The sequence below is a fragment of the Lemur catta genome, chromosome 3 (genome assembly GCF_020740605.2).
Source record: "Lemur catta isolate mLemCat1 chromosome 3, mLemCat1.pri, whole genome shotgun sequence".
Lineage (NCBI taxonomy): Eukaryota > Metazoa > Chordata > Mammalia > Primates > Lemuridae > Lemur > Lemur catta.
In genome coordinates this window covers 75,055,125-75,075,086 of record NC_059130.1, presented here as the reverse complement: position 1 = coordinate 75,075,086, position 19,962 = coordinate 75,055,125, and the positions used below count along the sequence as shown (strand labels likewise).

The window sequence follows — 19,962 nt, the reverse complement described above, 5'->3', positions numbered from 1 at the left end:
CCAACTTTAATAAGAGTATAGCATAAGCAAGAACACTATTAAGGAACCAACGACATTAGCTTCTTCCTAATGTATTTCTCCAGAACATAAATGCTTTCATCTATATAGAAGAATACAAACAAGACTGTCAAACTTTCCCTGCCCTGTGATATGGGCTTACACTATAAATCTAAATAAACATTGCTGTTATTAGGGGTAGAAAATATAAAGACACATTTAGCAATCTTAGAAAAGACTGCATTTTTCTCCTATTAACTGTAGACTTGTGAAGAGAGAGGGAAGAAGGAAAGACTGCTTCCGTGCAAGCATCTTTCCCTCTTCTTTTAAAAAGAAAAAGGGGGTATTAGGGACTTTACCAATGTAAAGACTGTTTTTAGAAAAATCTTCCTTGGCATCCTAAAAAAACATATGGTAAGTCATTTCAATGCATTATACCTAAAATCACCTCTCCTGACATCCCCAGATGCAAACATCTTCTAGCTCTCTCTGAATTATCCTCAGACTACAAAAGCGAAAAACAAGGTACTAAAGTTTAAACTACAGGCTGACTATCCCTTATCTGAAATGCTTGGGACCAGAAGTGTTTCAAATTTGGGATCTTAGAATATTTGCATTATACTTACTGGTTGAGTATCTCAAATCCAAAAATCCACAGTCTGAAATGCTCCAATGAGCATCTCCTTTGAATGCCATGTTGGCCCTCAAAAAGTTGCAGATTTTGGAGCATTTCAGATTCAGATTTGGGATGCTCAACCTGTATTATTCAATTCCTCCCCAAACTCCCTTCTTTCATATTCATAAGTCACTGCCTCTCTCTCTGCTATTACAACTGCCATAAACTGTAAATGTCACAAACATTTTTAGTACCTAGGCTCTCCTAGATTAGGCCTAGGAGACAGAAAGTAAATTGCTATGGTGTTTTTAAAAGGCCAAAAATAAACTTCAAAATTATTTTTATAACAGAGTGCCCTTTGAGAAAGCATTTAAAATTATATCAGCCTTTTCTAGGTCTAAGGATGGAAACAGCAAGTTACCCTGGAGCAGATTTTCTTATTTGAGGGGGAAAAAAATAAAATTAAATATCATGTAACAGAAAACAACGCCAGTAGGCAACTTTGGAAATTATGTAACAGGACCTCTCTTTGAATACAGAGATCCAAGGAGAAGGTGAATTAATTTACCTACATAAGCTGCCCAGGGAACTTCAGAAAGGAAGGAGACAGAGAATCCAACCTATGCTGCTCAAAATCAGAAGTTAGGAAAACAATAGGTATATATTAGGGTATCCCAAGCAAGGTTTGGTATCAGGAAAGATTGCTACTGTCCTCCAAACAGAACTTGGAAGCACAGAAGAGTTCTGGTAGCTCAAAACCAAGACTGCAATTCTCAAATTTTAGCATATCCGAGAATCATCTGGAAACTTTGTTAAATATGAAGATTTCTAGGCTCTGATTCTGATTCAGTATATCTAGGGAGGCCTTGGAATTTCCATTTTTAACTAGTTATCCTAAGTGATTTTTCCCTCCATACTGAAGAGAAACAGAGAACGCTGACCCAAGCATTTGTGCCCGTGGGATCCTCAAGCACAGAAGGAAGCTTAAAGCTCACAGGAGGAACAATGGCTAAGCTAAAAGGGTTATGAGTAGGAGGCTAAGGAAAGAGGCTCCACTGTGGCCTGTGAGGCTCCGACCCCGCAAGAGCATCTGTGGACTTCCGTCTGTCTGAAGATGCTGGCCATACTTTGACAGTGGTATCATGTACCAGGAGAAGCAAAAGCAACAGTGAACTAATCGGACAATTCAGTTTTTACCTCTCTCTAGAATTTGGAAATAGAATTTGAAACTAATCCCTTTGGAATAAGTGAATCTGTGGGGTTCTTAGACTACTGTGGGAGGAGTATGTATCAAAAGTATAGACTATTTTTTGTAAACAAGAGCATGACTATATTTGTGTACAATGTTGATAATGATAAAGTACACTACGAAATTCCAAGCAAATAGGTATAGTTATAAAATTAAACATAGGCTTTCCTGCATCATTCTTCCCCTTAGCTAAAAGCATGGTACTAACTGCCTTACCTCTCCTGTGCTTGCTACTCTTATTGTGAAGATGCAAATTATCCACTTTGTTCCTGAAGCATTTGCTTTGCAAAACAAAAACATAGCTGAGACCTCATGTGGGGGGTTAAAACTATCTCAGCCAGCCTAGTCCCTTGAATATATAGACTGTCTTTAGCTTTCTGGGAGATTTCATACAATTGACTCGTTATAGCTCAATTTAGAATTCTGTTCACACCAAACACTCCAATTCTATGATTTGAAGCCACAGACTTTCTAGAGCTTTAACCCAATCTAGTTGGGCATCAAAAGAGAAGTCACAAGGGCAACTGCCCACTTTTCCCCAAATGATCAAAGACCTGCCTCTCTCTGTCTTGCCTGTTTTAGAAAGCAATTCATTTGGAATTCAGACATGCTGCGGCTTCTTGAATCTTAAAGCACTAGAATCACAAAGTCAGATGAAAGAGGCCTCAGGCTTTAAGCCACCAACTTTAGCGCAATATTCAAGTCAACTTGGCTCTCCTGGCTGAAGACAAATTAGTCTCCCTCAAATAAAATAGATCAGGAGGAAATGACATCACTGGAAACGTCCACCACAGCTTTTAAAAGTGGGACATTTAAGGCTTGGCTCAGGCACAGGAAAACTCCCTTGATTAGCTCCTGGCAGGCATCTTCTATCTTCTCCCTACTAAACAGCCAGAACTCAGTGAGGTAGAGACAGAACAACTCTCACTAGAGGTTACAGGGACAGGCTTATCACTACCAAGCTACTCATCTGCCCTGTCAAAAACAGGCCTAATTCTCTTTCCTTCTCTACTCAGATAATACATTTTCCTCTTCCCATACTCTTCAAAACTAAGCTGCCTGCAAGTAGAGAGTATGTCCTCCCTGCATTCTTAAAGACTGTTTCAGAAACCATCACAATTTGTCACACTATCAAGACAGTACATGAGGATTGTGGGGCTTAAGGCCACAACCAGACTCTTATTTGTGGAGAACAATTTTTAAACAGAACAGGTACCAAAGAGATAACAGTATTTTTTCAACTCACCTTAATACAGCCAACTATTGTAGTTGTAAGAGCAGAATTATACTGAGTGCAGAGTACTGTGGCGTACATCAAGATAAACCTAGAATGAGTAAGTGAGAGGTATAAATAAGATCCATTTGCTTACTTTATAACAATCTCCAGCCAAGAGAAACACCCAGCGCTGGCCATGCTAGCACATTCTAGTCACTTGTGAGTCTTCCCCACCTCACTGCTGCTTATATTGCAGCTTGATTTTTAAAAATTTCACTAAAGAGAAACACATGTCCATTTCCTGACAGGTGTTTTTCCTTGCCACCCTCACCAAAACCCTGAAACCATTATCCATAATCATAAACGCTCTTTATAGATCACGCTTTCTACTAGTTCACCTAAGACAGCCCGAAAGTTCAGAGCTTACAGACCCTAGCTCAGTTGTGCACCTTCCATGAGGACAATATGACCTCTGGGCCCAGGTGAAGGCAAGAGAGATCCTTCAAGATGGAAGAAAACCACACTAAAACTACTTTAAGAGGGGATACAGGTTTACTTAACAACTAGGCGGCAGCAGCTGGAACTCTCTGATTTACATTGAGGCATCTGAGCCCGACTCAGGACCAAGGGACAATGTAAATTTTATTTTGAAGCACGTGCTCACTCTGTGCCAGACCCAGTCACAAACAGCAATTGAACTGACTGGTTGAGGAAAAAACACATTAGAGAAATATGGAGGTGAGAAGAGGCCTGTTTGCAGATACCCTCTTGCCTTCTGCATATTCTCTTCAGAAATGGAGACAACATGATAGAGAAGGGTCAGATGGCCCCAAATTCAAATGCTGCCACTGCCATCTACTAATTGTGCAAATGTAGACAATTTACTTAAGTTCCGAGTCTGCTTTCTCATAGGTAAGGGGACAGCAGTATCTGTCAAATGGTCAATGTAGAGATAAAACAAAAGAGGCGCTCTAGCCCAGGCAAGGCAATAGAGTGAGATTCTGTCTCAAAAAAAAAATAATAATAATAATGCACATTGAAATAGAATGGTGCTTATCACACAGCAGGTTCTCTGGTAAATAGTTCCTGTTCCCCATCCTTTTAAGCATGACTGGGATCAGTTCAGCAGCCCTGAGAGCACATTCCCAAGGGCTGTGAAACCACCTGAGTCTGGAGGCTTAATTATCCTAAGCTGACACACTCAGGAGACCAAACAGGATACTGAGAAAGGAGGCAGGACTCTGGAACAAAGTTCTCTAACCTATTTCTCTAGGAAAACTATCTGCTAACAAGGCAGCAAAAGCTCACCCCATCACACAGGAGAGGGTGAACTGCAGAAGAAAGAGGGTGTCGGCCCAGCCTTCAAACTCCACTGCCTGTAATACACAAGAAAACATTAGATTTTAGAGCAGGCCCTCAGAATCAGCTTTCCCATTGATTAATGGAAATCCTTCTACGCATCTGCCTTACACACACACACACACACACACACACACACACACGTGTGCGCGCACTTATACATTTCCCTGTCCATGGATAAAGAGTGATGTTCAAGAATTTCATGTATATGGAGTAGTTGAACCAATCACCAGTTTCAGGTTTTCTCCTTTCCAAAATGTAATGTGGGAACAATTTTGTACTTCTCCCTATTGGTGCAAAGAAACGGATATTTCCTGAAAAGCACAAGCCACAGGCCACATCTGGCTAATCTCAGCAGTTCTCCCAGATGGTTGTTAATGTGCTGGTGTTAAAGACTCTCTCAAACATTAAAACATGTTTCATTCCTGTAACATGTGAAATCTCAAAAGTACAGTTTTAGTTATACACATTCAGCTAGAGTCTGTTTGAGAATTACTTTTTTCAAACAGATTCCAAAAGCAAGGTGTTTTTGTTCTCGTTTGTTTTAAGACAAAAGGAAAGGAATGAAGAGAAATGAAACCATCTCATCTCTCATCCAAGAGGGATGGTTTCTGTCCCAAGTACATCGCTTCTTTTGCAATATGAGCTTGATAAGCAAATATGAGAAATCATTCCACCTTGTATCTCTCTGCCAACCTGTCCAGCTTCAACTCTTGCCACTTCCACATAAATCTCATGGCTCCAGAGCTCCAGCAATACCAGGCTCCTTGTAGTTTATAAAACACAACATGTAGTCTCACAGTTGCATATCTTTGCCTGGAATGCCCTTCCCTTCAACACTCATCTGACTCCTGTTCACCCATCAAATTGAAACTCAAGGCTTCTTTGTGGGACCTTTCCGATAAAGTACTCCTTCCTTTGTGCCTCAGTACTTCTCTCTAGGGCTCTGGTCTCTCTGAACTGTAAGTCTTTCTATGCCATGTCTATAGACTGTGAGCTCCCTGAGGGGAGGATCCGTATCACATTTATCTAATCATATTCCTAACACAGCACTTGACAGACAGTAGACAGTCTGTTTACGGTTCTTTCTTTGTTGAGGCATAATATATAAAAAATAAAATTCACCAACTTTAAGTGTTCAATTCAATGAGTACTGACAAACGTATAGCCATGTAACCACTATTACAATCATGATAAAGAAATCCTCCCCTCCAAAGGTCCCTCCTGCCCCTTTACAGTCAATCCCATCCCCCATTTTTAGTCCCTGGCAACCTCTGATCTATTTTGTTACTACAGTTTTGCTGCTCAGTAATTCCATATAAATGGAACTGTATAGTATGCACTCTTTTGTCTTGCTTTTTTCACTTGGCATAATGCTTCTGAGATTCATCTATGCTGTGTGTGTATCAGTAATTCATTTTTGTTGCCAGTTTGTATTCCACCTTAACAGATATGCCACAATTTGTTTATGTAGACACCAGTCAGTGGACATTTACTTGGGTTGTTTCCACAAGCTATTACGAATAAAGTTGTAATGAACCTTTGAATCTCTCTATGAACAAGTTTTTATTTATCTTGGCTAAATACCTAGAAAATGGGATTGGTAAGCATATCTTTTACTTTATAAGAAACTGCCAACTGTTTTCCAAAGCAGCTATATAATTTTGTATTCTCACCAGCACTGAATGAGAGTTCCCATTGCTCTACATTCTCACCCACACTTGAAACTGTTATATAGGCCATCCTAATGAGTGATTAAGTAGTATCTTATAATTTCAATTTGCATTTCTTTTAATGTGCTTACTTGACATCAATATTTCTTCTTTGGTGAAGTGTCTGTCCAAATATTTTGCCAAATTTTTATTTATTTTTATTCAAGGTGTTTGTCTTTTTATGACTGAGCTGTTAAGAATTTTTTAAGTATATTTTCTGGATAGAAGTCCTTAATTACACATACATCATGAGATATATACACACATACACACTTATATAAAATACAAATATTCTCTTCCAGTCTGTGACTTGCCTTTTCATTTTCTTAATGGTATCTTTTGAACAGCAAATTATTTTAATTTTGATATAGTCTAACATCAATTTTGTGTTTTTGAATTCTTGTCTATAACTTTTTAGTGAAACCTGGGTCTAACCAAAAGTCACAAAGATTTTCTTCTAGGAGTTTTATGGTTTTAGCTCCTACGGTCAGGTCTACGATCCTTTTTACATTAGTTTGCTAGGGCTGCTGTAATAAAGTACCATAAAACTGAGTGGCTTAACAAGAGAAATTTGTTGTCTCACAGTTCTGGTGGCTAGAAGTCCAAGATCAAAGTGTCCACAGAGCTGGCTCCTTCTGAGGACTGACAGAATCTGTTCCATGCCTCTCCCCTAGCTTCTGGGTGGTTTGTTGGCAATCTTTGGTGCTCCTAAACTTGTATAGGTATCACCCTGATTTCTACTTTCATGTTCACATGGTGTTCTCCCTGCATGTATGTCTGTGTCCCAATTTCCATTTTTAATAAGAACACGAGTCATATGGAATTAGGGGCCCTCCCTATTCCAGCATGACCTCATCTTAACTAATTACATCTCAGCGACCCCATTTCCAAATAAGGTCACATTCTGAGGTACAAGGGGTTAGGACTTCAACATGTGAATGGGGGTGGGGAGAATACAATTCAACCTCTAACACTTTTCAATTAATTTTTGTACATTTCATGAGGTTAGGGTCAAGGTTCAATTTTTTGCACAAAGATGTCAAACTGCTCCAGCACTATTTGTTGAAGCAATTATCCTTTCCTCATTGATTTATTTTGGGCCCTTTGACAAAAACAACTGACTACATGATTTATTTCTATTTCTAGATTCTCTGTTCTGTTCCACTGATCTACTGTCTTGTCTTAATCCAATACCACACTGTCTTGATTACTGTAGCTTTATAGGAAGTTTTGAGATCAAGTAGGATAAATTTTAAAATCAGCTTGCCAATTTCTACAAATAATCTTGGTACAGGATTGAGGTGGTATTGAATCTATAGACCAATTTGGTGAGAACTGACAAATAAATGTATTTCACAAACATTCTTAAACATAAAAACCATTTATTTAGGTCTTTTAAAATTTATCTCAGTACTGTTTTGTAGTTTTCAGCATACACGTGCTGTCATATTTTGTTAAATTTATCCCTAAGTATTTCATAATTCTGAAGGTATTACAAACATTATTAGTTATCTAGTTGATTTTTGTCTACTGCAATCTTTTTTTCTAGATTCTTTAAGATTTTCTACATATATTATTAATACATGCTTTTTATAGTTTTGCCTCTTCCTTTCAAATCTGTGTGACTTTTAATTTCTCATTCTTACTTCACTGCACAGATGAGGCGCTCCAGTATACGGCTGAGCAGAACATTATATGAGAGAAGGCATCCTTGCCTTGCTCTTAATCTTCGTGAAAAAGCATTCAGTCTCTCACCACTAAGTATGTTAGCAATAGATTTTTCAGTACTTGTCCTTTATTACGCTGAAAAAGTTCCCTTCTATTCCTAGTTTATTGGGGATTTTTTTTTTTTTTTTTTTTGAGACAGAGTCTTGCTCTGTTGCTCAAGCTAATGTGCAGTGGCATCATCATAGCTCACTGCAACCTTAAACTCCTGGCCTCAAGTGATCCTCCTCCTCTGCCTCCCAAAGTGCCAGGATTATAGGTGTGAGCCACTGTGTTTGACTTATTGAAAATTTTAAACTCATGAAGTGGTGTCAAATTTTGTGAAATACATTTGCTGCGTTTATTAAGATGGTTCTTCTATTTTAATCTTGTTAATATGGTAAATTATGCTGATTGATTTTCAAATGTTAAACTAGCCTTAACTCCTGAGATAAACACAATTTGGCCATAATATAATACCCTTTTTTATATACTGCTGGATTTTTAGGGGGACTATAGTTTTCAACTCCCTTGTAATGTTTTTGTCAGCTTTTGGTCTTATATATAAAATCTTTTGAAAAGTACTCTCTCTTCTTCTACTTTCTAGAAAAATTTATATAGAATTGGTATCATTTCTTCATTAAATATTTTGTAGAATTCTCTAGTGAAGTAATCAGGGTCTAGGACTTTTCTTGTGGGGAAAGTTTTTAACTACAAATTCAATTTCTTTAGCAGAAATAGGGCTATTATTAATTAGGACTTTTATTTAATCATAATTAAATAAGTAGGACTAATTATTTATTAGAATAAGTGTGTTATTTCTTCTTGAGTGAACTCTGGTATGCACTTTGTCTTTTTCAAGAATTTGTCCATTTCTAGAGTAACTCACAAATAAGAAAAAGCAGTAAATTAATGAAAAAAATAAAAAAATTGAGGAAAAATTTTTTTAATTAAAAAAAATTAAAAAAAAGAATTTGTCCATTTCATCTCAGTTGTCAAGTTTATTGGCATAAAGTTGTTCAAAATATTCCCTTATCCTTTTAACACATGCTGGCTCTGTAACGATGTCCCTCTTTCATTCCTGATATTGATCATTTGTGTATTCTCACTTTTTGTCCTGATTAACTGGCCATGGATTTGCAATTTTATTGATTTTTTTTAAAAAGCCAAGTTTTAGTTCCATTGGTTTTTATTTCATTGATTTCTACTCTTATCTTACAGTCCATGTTTACTTTGGGTTTAATTTTCTCTTATTTTTCTAGTTTCTTAATAGAGAGGCTTATTAGATCACTGATTTTAGATCTTTCTTCCTTTCTAATATTAATATAAGCATTTGATTAAGCTGTAGATTTCCCTCTACACATTCCTTTAAGCTGTAGCCCACAAATTTTGCTATGTTGTGTTTTGATTTTGATTCAGTCCAAAATATTTTCTAATTTTGTAATTTTTTTCTTTGACCTATGAATTATTTACAGGTGCGTTAATTTCCTATTTATAAATATTTGTGGATCTTCCAAATATCTTTATGCTATTAATTTCTACCTTAATTCTGTTCTGGTCAGGGAACATACTATGTATGATTTTGATTCTTTTGAAGTATTAAGACTTGTATTATGGCCCAGAATACAGTTTATCTTAGTAAATATTCCATGTGCACTGAAAAGAACATACACTCTGCCGCTGAGTGTTCTATAATGCCAATTAGGTCAAGCTGGTTGACACTGTTATTCAAATCTTCTATATGCTTACTGACTGTCAATTTAGTTGCTGTATCAATTACTTGAGAGAGGAATGTTAAAATCCTAACTGAAATTATGGGTTGGTCTGTTTTTCCTTTCTGTTCTATCAGGTTTTGTTTCACATACTTTGGAGCTCTCTCATCAAGAATACGCACATTTAGGACTGTTATGCCTTCCTCAGGAATTAATCCTTTTATCATGAATTCTCCCTCTATATGATATCATTTCCTTTATATTTACCCTACTTAAAAGTTTGTTGAGTTGCTTACATGTGTGGACTTAGAATTTTCATCAAATTTGGGGGAAAAAATTTCTGCTTCCCCCCTCAGAGCTATAACTACACATATATTAGATATTGTCCCACAGGTCACTATACTCTGTTCATTTGTTTTACAGTCTTTTTTCTCTACGTGCTTCATCTTGTATAGTTTCTATTACTGTCTTTAATGCATAGATCTTTTCTTCTCTGCTGTTTGATTCCTTCCCCTTTATATTTTTAATTATATTTTTATAGTATTATATTTTTTCAATTCAAATATTGTATTTTTCATCCCTAAAAGTTCCAATTGGTTATAACTTTCTTTTCTCTTCTCATCCTTTCTCTCTCAACAATCCTTCACTGCCTGTTGTCCAAAGTTTGAAAAATGTTGTTCCATAAATGTTTCATTTTCTAGTAGTTAATGCAGGAAAATAAACCCTGCCCTGTTATTCCATCATAGTTAGAAACTGAAAGACCACATTCAATTCCTGATTTGAATTATAAACCTATTTCAAATGATGCTTCCACTAGGAAGCTTTACACAAAAACCTAAGAGGTATGCATTAGTCTCCTTCCTGTCAAACCCTCCAGAACACTAAATGTTACTTTTATCAGGTAAGCTACTATGTACGTATATGTATATAGCTATCCTTATGTACATGACTGTCTATCCAGACACTGCAAAAACCTCGATGGTTTATCTTTGCATCCACAGTGCTTAACAGAGTAACCAGAAAATCATTTAGTAGGCATTTAATAACTGTTTGCTGGATGAATGGAAAATAAATAAAGAATTCATACATATAGTCTCATGCTATGACCTTTCATACCTGTAAAATACAACCTCCTCTCTGATGAAAAATCATTAAAACACAATAAACTGGCCTAGGACCCAAGAGACTGGCTTCTGCTAGCAAGACTATAAGTTCCCTGGGAGCAGGGACTATGTCATATGTCATTTCTGCATAGCTCCAAGTACTTGGAAGTGCTAGTCACATCTGTGGCCCAGTATCATTTTCTACAGATAGAAAAGCTAAACTTTGCTTTTTTTAATTTTTTATATTTTTAAGAAACAGGGTTTCACTCTGTCACCCAGGCTAGACTATAATGATGCGATCATAGCTCACTTCAACCTCAAAACTCCTGGGCTCAAGCAATCCTCCTACCTTAGTTTCCTGAGTAGCTGGGACTATAGGCACACACCACCACACCTAGCTAATAGCTAAATTTTTTTTGTAGAGATGGAGTCTTGATATGTTGCCCAGGCTTATCTCGAACTCCTGGCCTCAAGCAATCCTCCTACCTCAGCTTCCCAAAGTGCTGGGATTACAGGTGTGAGCCACCACACTTTGTTTTTTAATACACCCACACACTTAACTTATACATGCTATTAAATTGTATTTCAAGTTTCATATTAAATATATATAATTTTATTTATTTTCCAATAATATTAATATTCATTTCACAGTTATGTGAAACTGAACTAGAATCTCAACTACACTTTTAACTGTTCACATTTCAACTGTTCACAAAACTGGCAGTTTGCCCTCAGTTTTTTTCTCCTGGCTTTACTGAAATGTAACTAACAAAATATATAATTTTAAATTTTCTTCTAATGATAAAAGGTCATTTTAACTGCATTCAACGCCTTAGCTTTTGCACTGAGTTTAATTTTTTTTTCTTTGAAGAGAGAAAGCATACCCTAGGTAAACCAACAAGTAGGCATTAGAAGTGTCTTGGGGGACGGGGGTGTTACTGGTACCCTTCAGAAACAGCCACATACCTAAAAAAAAGGAGTGGACCAGGATTTAGAAGCCCAGTATATTATAGCACCTCACGACTGTTTCATTATGCCAGACTGAGCTCCTGTGAGGGAAAGCTCAGTAGGTATTAAGGCTTCTTCCAGTTGTGACAAGTGGTAGACCAGGCTGAAAAGCAGAGACTTTATTTTACCCAGGCTAAAACACATAACAGGAATCTTAGGCCTTAGAACTTCCCTCCAACTCTAAATTACCCTCCTTTCTGGCTAAGTTATTCTTTTACCCCCAAGTTATTAAGAAAAGATAATAAGCTGCTGCACTGGACTATGATCATTCTCTGATTGTCAGTTTTTGCACAGGTAAAAAGAGGAATAAAAAGCCTATCCTGCAGGGTTGTTACCAGAATTAAGAAATGTATGCATACAATGCCTGATAGGGAGGGAGCCTGATTCAATAAATGATGTCTGCTACTGTATATAATCGCTACTTTTTATTTTTTTTAATCAGTGACCTAGGAGTGGAGAGTAATCACAATTATTTGGCAAGGACCTCAAATAAACCTCTCCAGAAACCTAAGATGCTTCCCTCCTTTAGTTCTAAACATCTCCTCTGCTTTCAGCGTAGAATTCTGACATACATGAAGTCCCAACCATGTGCCAGGCCCCATAGCACTTCGGGGCACAAGCTAAAGATGTTTTAATCAGGCGTGCTGATAACGGAGGAGCAAACCACGGCAATAACAAAGTACTGCCTTATATTTAGAGAGTACTTTATAGCGTACAAAGTGCTTCTGCATACATCATGTCATTTGATTTCCACCGCAACCCTGGGAGATGGAAAGATCAGGTCTTATTAGTCCCAGAAGACGATGAGTGACTTACTTTACGTGACACAGATAATATATGGGAGACTTGAGTCTACATGCTCCAAGCTCAAGGCTATCTACACTGAACATTAAATTTTATTCAGAAAAATGCCGCCAAATATATACTGCAGTCTCATTTGGGGCCATAATAGCTATATTTGTAGGATATTAAAATAAGTCTTATGGACATGATTCCATTTATATAAAATTCAGAAATAGAAAAATAATTCTCACAGGATTTTTTTTAACCTTTCCCTAAGTATTCAGCCTATCTCTGGAGAAAGCCACTCCATGGTACAAGCAGCCTGTGGCATTCCTCTGCTTTGCCACAGGAATAGATCTTTGGCTGCAACAGAAGCAGCAGTAGCCATTTGAAAGTATAACTACAGGATAAATAGGACCCAAGCAGTCCCTGCAGTACAAAGGAGCCTGCTCTCCCTGCCACAAAGATGGAACTAAAAATAAAACAAAACAAAACAAAAGCTACTGTTTATTAAGTTCCTACTATGTACCAAGCTCAAAAATGTTAAGTAACTTACCCCAAATTATCCAGCTAGAAAGTGCCTGTTCAGCTCCATAACCTACAGTCTTTTCATCTGGGGCAGGCAACATGTTCTCTACTTTTTTTTCCTTGATGGCTTCATATGGTTACTGATCAATAAGTCAAAAAGCAGGAGTTCCAATTATGACTCTGCCATTAACTTTCTGTAAAGCCATGATAAAGTCATTGAACCTCTATGAACTTACATCTGCATTATAAATGCAGAAAACAGTCTGCTCCCTCTGCCTCTTGTGAGGATCAACTGAGAGAATGAAATGCAGACACGTTAAATACATACAAAATTTACATACAGAAGAGATTATTCACTTAAACTTCCACCACTGTTATCTCCTGATGGTAGATTTGCAAGCAAATGTTTTATTCTCCCTAAGACAGGAAATACAGAAGGCTCGGTGAACATATACTTTGTTAATCAGGAAAAAAAAAGGTTAAAACAAAACAAAACTTCTGCCTCTGGAGAAATCTCTGATAAAGAGCCCCGGTGAAGAGCATGACCTTGCCTGGCCATTCTGTGCGGTTCACAGAACTAAATGGGCTCTCTTGACAAAAGGCCCACAATTTTCAATCTTGGCTGAGTAGTGGTTATGATTACAGATTTAACATACAAAGATGTTTTCTTAGGCCTTTCTTCTGTTTTGAATGAAGTCTCTAGTTCTATGGGTGCTGATGGTGTAATGTAAATACCACAGGCCAATAGTTTATCCAGGTGAAAAGAATGTCACATAATCAAAGGGAGAGGGCAAAGGTTATACAGACCTACCACTTCCAATAACTAGGCATTTGGTTTGAGTAACATTTTAAGTTAAATAAAAATATTTGGGAAAAAAAGCTTAATTAAAAAAATGTGTACTTTAGTTGCTCAGGTTAAGGAAATTAAGAGAGAAAGGGAGTATCTGAGTAAGATTAGGCACTGAAACTACAAAATCAATAACAAGACTAAACTCCAGTCCAGGGATGCAATCAGATTTTGTCTTTTGTACCAGCTCTGATCGACTGATTCTGGACCACTGTCTTGGTAAACAGTCTGAGGCTATGTTTAGGCTTAGCACTTAAGTGCTGTGACTAGTTAGCAATGTCTACAATGAGCATAGGGTAACTTTAGCACCAATTCACCAACCCTAATCTAGTGAGAAGTATGGAATAATTTTAGTGTGCATTTGAGTCTTAGATGCAACCATTCTTACTTCCAGGAAATTTGCTAAGCAAAAAGACATCAATTTATTTGAGATCTGAACTAAAATCCAAAGTGTGATTGAGACATTTTCTTAGTATTTTGATATCTGCCTGCTTAGCATGAAGTCTGAAAGTAAACAAACCACTTAGTCTTTGGATATCATGGTAAAGAAAAAAGATTAATAAATATTCTATTTTGTAAATTCTTTCCTTGAAAAATTATTGAGAAAAACTTACTTTCCTTTTCTGAGAATAAACTGCTAGGAAACTTGCTCAGGCACAAAGATAACGTCAGTGGTGCAAATGATCTGCACGTTTCTTTTTCTACCTTGGGAAAACTAGGTGGGTTCAGCGGTCCTGGGTTCAACAGTCCTGGGTTACCCATCCCTACCCTCTGCATTGCTGCAACCATTTTCCACAACCTTTCCTGCTCTTGCCCCTGCTCCTAGCTTAGACAAGAAATTGGAGCCCAGATATCTGCACTACCTCTCAGCTCACTAGGCTGTACCACTTATACAGAACCTACATGTCATGTCAAAACTACACACTCCAGAGGACCAACTAGGTCACTTGCTCTTATTTTAAAAGGCATATCCTCGAAGGTAAGAGTGGCTGAAAACATTACAGTGCCAGTCAAATAGTACACAGGCAAAGAGAAAGCTCTATTCATTCATAACTAAAGAATAATTGAACTCACTTGTTTTACATATGAGAACACCAAGGGCCAGAAAATAGAAGGAATCTGCCTCTATGTGGAGACAATAATTCAGGGTCTGAAAATCAATCTGTATGGAGCACAGTGACCCAGAAAAGATTAGTAACTCTGAACAGGCTAACCCAACGGCCTAAAATTTCTTCATTATTTAGTCAGCAATGCTTACTAAGAGACACCTCCAGGCAGATGATTTGTCCAGCAACTTTTCCCGTAACTCCTCTGAGCCATGTAATTTAGCCAGTAATATAATGAAGACATTATACAGTGTCCCAGTGCCTACAGTACCAGCCTTGTGAGATCCACAGCAAGGGGTCTGTGCTTCTATCCCTACATGAGAACACCTAGCAGGGTGTGCTGCAAGCAAGCCAAGTTCCAACTATGTGACTCTGAATTGCTGGCTTTGTACTAAAAATATTCCCTTCTGGAGGTAGCAACTATTAAGAATAAGTTTAAAGGCAATCTAAACTAATACTTTGGAAAGTTATCAGTCAAGTGGTGTATACTCCACCTTTATCTATGTTAACCAGATATCTTTTCTTAACAGTAAGTTGGCTTTTGCATGATACATAGTTTAAAAAAAAATAACATGTGAAAGTTAGAAGATACATGTTTAAAAAACGTAGTGCTGAATATGTTGGTTCCTTGGTTTCCAGTAAATCCAGGACTTTATGCCAAAGCCTTGTACTGTGTGCTCACTGGGACAAGTTGTTCAACCGGAACTTGTCTTCCAATTTTTATTTAATTAATTTATTTTCATCTTTGGCTTAAAGTCTGTGTCAGCCCCATCAACCTCTATGTCCAATTCCCATCTCTCTGGGGAGCTGACCTCACAGAGCCCTCTTGTTAGATTCCTGTCCTAACAGAGGCAAGTTTACCTCCTCTGCCTACTAAGGTTAACAGTGAGACTTTGAGAAAAATAATTTGGATCTGATTTTGCTTCAAATTGCATCCTGGGTCAAGAGTTAGCAACTTTAAATAGTGAGAACAAATTTGATTTGTCTCAAGTTTCCAGTTATTTTTAAATTTAGTAGTCTTCACAAGACAGTCATCATTTATAGAAAAACTTTTTCTTACTGTTTCAAATTATAGAAAGATGAATAATCTGAAAAGTCTCCCTCCCTTTCCTGTTCTACTTATTCTGCTCCCACAAATGCACAAAAATTGGTGATTATTTTATTAGTTTTATATATATTCTTCCAGAGTTTATTTAAATAAATGAACAAAGCATATGTGTGTATATATTCTTATTTTTCTCTTATTTTACCCAAAAGGTAGCATACCATATCCACTGTTGTGCACTGTGTTTTTTCATTTAACCATTTATCTTGGATATCTTTTCATTCAAAACACAGAGCACTTCATTGGTGGCCATGGGTCAGAAATGCCAGGAGTCCAACAGATGAGAGCAGTTTACCAGCACTGAGTATCAAGGAGCACTGGGTTGCCAGCAGTGAGAACAGCTGCCTAGTGTCCACACTGGCATGCCTTTTACTCCTCAGAAACTCTGCCTCGATCCCAGAAAGGGCCCTACCCAGAGAACATTTTATACTCAACCTAATCAATTTTATACATACCAAAGCAGGGTGTGAGAGACGAAAGGACTTATCCAAAGTCAGGCAGTGGTCAGGGACAAAATAGGAGGTTGCTGGTATTCTCATTCTGGCCCCAATTTCTCCCCACTGTACCACTTACATAAACTTTTAAGGACTTGCAGAGTTAATTTCAAATTCTTGTCCCTAGCACTGGTCCTAACTTAGAAGGCAGCAGGGTATGGTGTGGTGGAAAGGTCAAGAGTACTAACTTAGAATCAGGAAATGTGGGTTCTAGTCCTGAACGCTCTCTGAGCCCCAGTTTCCTCATCTGTGAAATAAGAGGCTTGAACCAGATACTCTCTAAGGTCTCCAGGGTCTTTGACTTCCACCTTCTAACCATACTAAAAAGTCTGGTCTTTGCAGTTATGCCTGTGCTTATGCTGTCAGTTCCACCTGGAATGTGCCTTTTGTTTCTCTTCCTCCGCATTTCCCAAGGCCCACCTTGACTTTTCTTGGTATTTACCTATTCAGAAAATGCTAAACACTCTCACCTCAGGACTTAGAACCTGCTCTTTCCTCAATCTAGATTATTCTCCCTCCCAAGAGCCATATGAATTGGTACTCTTACTTAATCCATTCAGTTAAGGGTCTGCTGAAATGAACCTTATAAACAACCTTCCCTACCCATCTTATCTAAAATACCACTTCCCTATCATTCTCCTCATTTTGTTTCTCTTCACAGTTCTTACTATACATAATTTATGTGTTGTCTATCTCACCCTATTGGAATGCAGGCTCCATTAAAGCAGGGACAGTTTTTTTGTTTTTTTTTTTTTTAACTTAGAACAACACCTGATACATAATAAGGAATGAGGAGAAACATAGCTCTGAAAAACAGACACTGAAAATAAACCTGACTTACTAGAAAACTCGTAGCTGAAATCTTGCCATATATCCCACTCTGTAATGTGAACCCTTTTTGCCAGGGCTTCAGACAAACAGGTCACTGACCATTATGAAACTGAATCTTCCAGCTAAAGAAAGAAACTTCGAACCTTGGCCAGGCGCGGTGACTCACGCCTGTAATCCTAGCACTCTGGGAGGCCAAGGTGGGTGGATCGTTTGAGCTCAGGAGTTCAAGACCACCCTGAGCAAGAGCAAGACCCCGTCTCTACTAAAAAAGAAATAGAAAGAAATTATATGGACAGCTAAAAATATATATAGAAAAATTAGCCGGGCATGGTGGCTCATGCCTGTAGTTCCAGCTACTAGGGAGGCTGAGGCAGGAGGATTGCTTAAGCCCAGGAATTTGAGGTTGCTGTGAGCTAGGCTGACGCCATGGCACTCTAGCCTGAGCAATAGAGTGACACTCTGTCTCAAAAAAAAAAAAGAAACTTCAAATCTCTATGAGCCTGCTGGCCACCTGAGGTCACCTAGGCTTCCACCCATCATTTCCAGGCTGGTTTTTAATAAAAGCAAACCATCCAACCACCTCTCTAAGGTATATCTCTAAATTCCCCAAATTTGTTGCCTTTGGTGGATAAGAAAACCAAGAACTACCTCCACTAAAGAGACAATATTGATATTCAGACCACATCAATTTTTCCTAACCGGAATTATTTATAGTATTTACTGATTGGCATGCACTTTACTGCTAGATCTTACACCATCTCAGTATCATGCCAAATGTCTTCCTTATGTGGCAAAGATTATGTCATGTTTCTTACATATTCCTAAGAGAAATTAACACAGGGCTTTCTTAGCACAGAAAGATGCCAGAAATACTAAATTGATTTGAACTTAAAATGCAACTATACTGACTTGTTTCATAAGTGCACAAGGAATTTGGGAACACAAACTTAGAACTATCACTTCCTAAGTTTCAAATTTAATTCATAACCCACCAAGACAGTACTACTATTCACATCACCTATATTTTCATTTTTTTTGTAGGCAAAACTCCATAAGGCATTCCATCCCTAACCCCAACAAGGAGAGAGAACTGATCCACTTCCATTTTATACCCCATGATGTGCCAAAAACATAGAACTTTTAACAGTATATTACTTTTATGTTGACACGTCTGCTCCCCAGGAAGACTGTATGGTCTTCAAAGGTAAGAATACCACTTAATTCATCACTGTTTATCACCTGGGCCTAACACAGTGAAACACACAATAGCACTGAATAATTATATGAGAACACTGAGAGGAAGAGCATACTGTGGAGGAGAGAACGTTAAGAAAAAAAGCATGGAATCGTAAGATAGCCAGTGTGTCCATCTGTACCCCAAGAAATATAAGAACCATATTAATTAGTAATAAGAGTGAGGATAAACATCAAAACACTGATGGGGTGCAACTACAAAGCAATGAGTTCACCTTCCATAATTAATTATCATTCCAACTTGGAAACATTTAGATGAAATGACATTCTTCAGAAATATTCTTCTAAAACAAACCTTTATTAACCTTTGCCTGACACTTTCATTGGAAAAACAAAAAGACTACTCAAATTCCACTCCTCTGCTTAAAAATCGAGGAAAATCTAAATCTCATTCTAATATAGGTGACAAAGTAACTTTTTACACCATGAGTAAACATTCTCAATTATGCTGAAGCCCTCTAAGCTGAATAGGAGTTACTGAACTTTGAAATACACGTGAATTATCCTATAACTTCTATTTAAATTATCATCACTCTGGAATGAAGAAATGTCTCCTGTGGTCAATTCTTTCAAGTAACTACAGCTATTAGTCAAAGTTCCAATTAATGAAAATTCCATCTTTGCTAAGTCTATAGAATACCTAACTATATTAATTCTTCCAACATTCTCAAGTACAGACTGGCCTCAAGATTTGGAACCATGTTTCCTGCCATGAGGGGGCTGGTTATTTTTCACCACATTCTTGCTCTGAAGCTGAAGAGTGAGGGGTGCTTCTGCCAGAGTCTGCTAGAAGGAGGCAGAACACTATAAACAGTCTGTGGCCTTTGGAGTTAAGGTTTGGGTTTAAATCTTTACTCTGTTATCCACCAACAGTATGAATTTAGAAAAGTTATTTAGCCTCTCTGAACTTCTACTTCCACGTTAGTAAAACAGGAATAATTCAAACTTTCTAGAGCTGTTACAAAGACTACATTATATTACATATATAAGTGCCTAGCACATAATAGGGACTCAATAAATGTCAGTGTCTCGTCCCATTTTTCTTGTAGCCACGAAATACTTATTCTACACTCTTCATTAGAGCAACAGCTCTGTTTCCTGCTTTGGAGCCATTTTTAGGCCTGCTGTCAGTCAGGTCACAGTTCATGAAAACATTTACACATGTGATGGTCTGTAACACTTCATTAAAAGAAAGAGGTCTTGATGGAATAAAAAAGAAAAGCTTCATAAGCTGTCAGTCTCCTGTCTTGGTTCAAGAACAATTTCTTAACAGTCTAAAGGCTCTTAAAAACCTTTTCTGTATTTTAGTTCCCACAGACTTATGGGAATCATCACTAT

General features: G+C 37.6%; 1 protein-coding gene across 1 annotated transcript in view; it reads right to left on the bottom strand.

Annotated features, from left to right (window-relative positions):
* SLC35D1 (solute carrier family 35 member D1) overlaps window positions 1-19,962 on the bottom strand; it is a 40,189-nt gene that overhangs the window by 8,303 nt on the left and 11,924 nt on the right. Inside the window, exons 9-10 of the mRNA XM_045547797.1 lie at window positions 4,387-4,454; window positions 3,109-3,187 (exon numbers count right to left, since the gene is read on the bottom strand). Coding sequence (XP_045403753.1) covers window positions 3,109-3,187; window positions 4,387-4,454 — 147 coding nt within the window. The remainder of the gene's footprint in view (window positions 1-3,108; window positions 3,188-4,386; window positions 4,455-19,962) is intronic.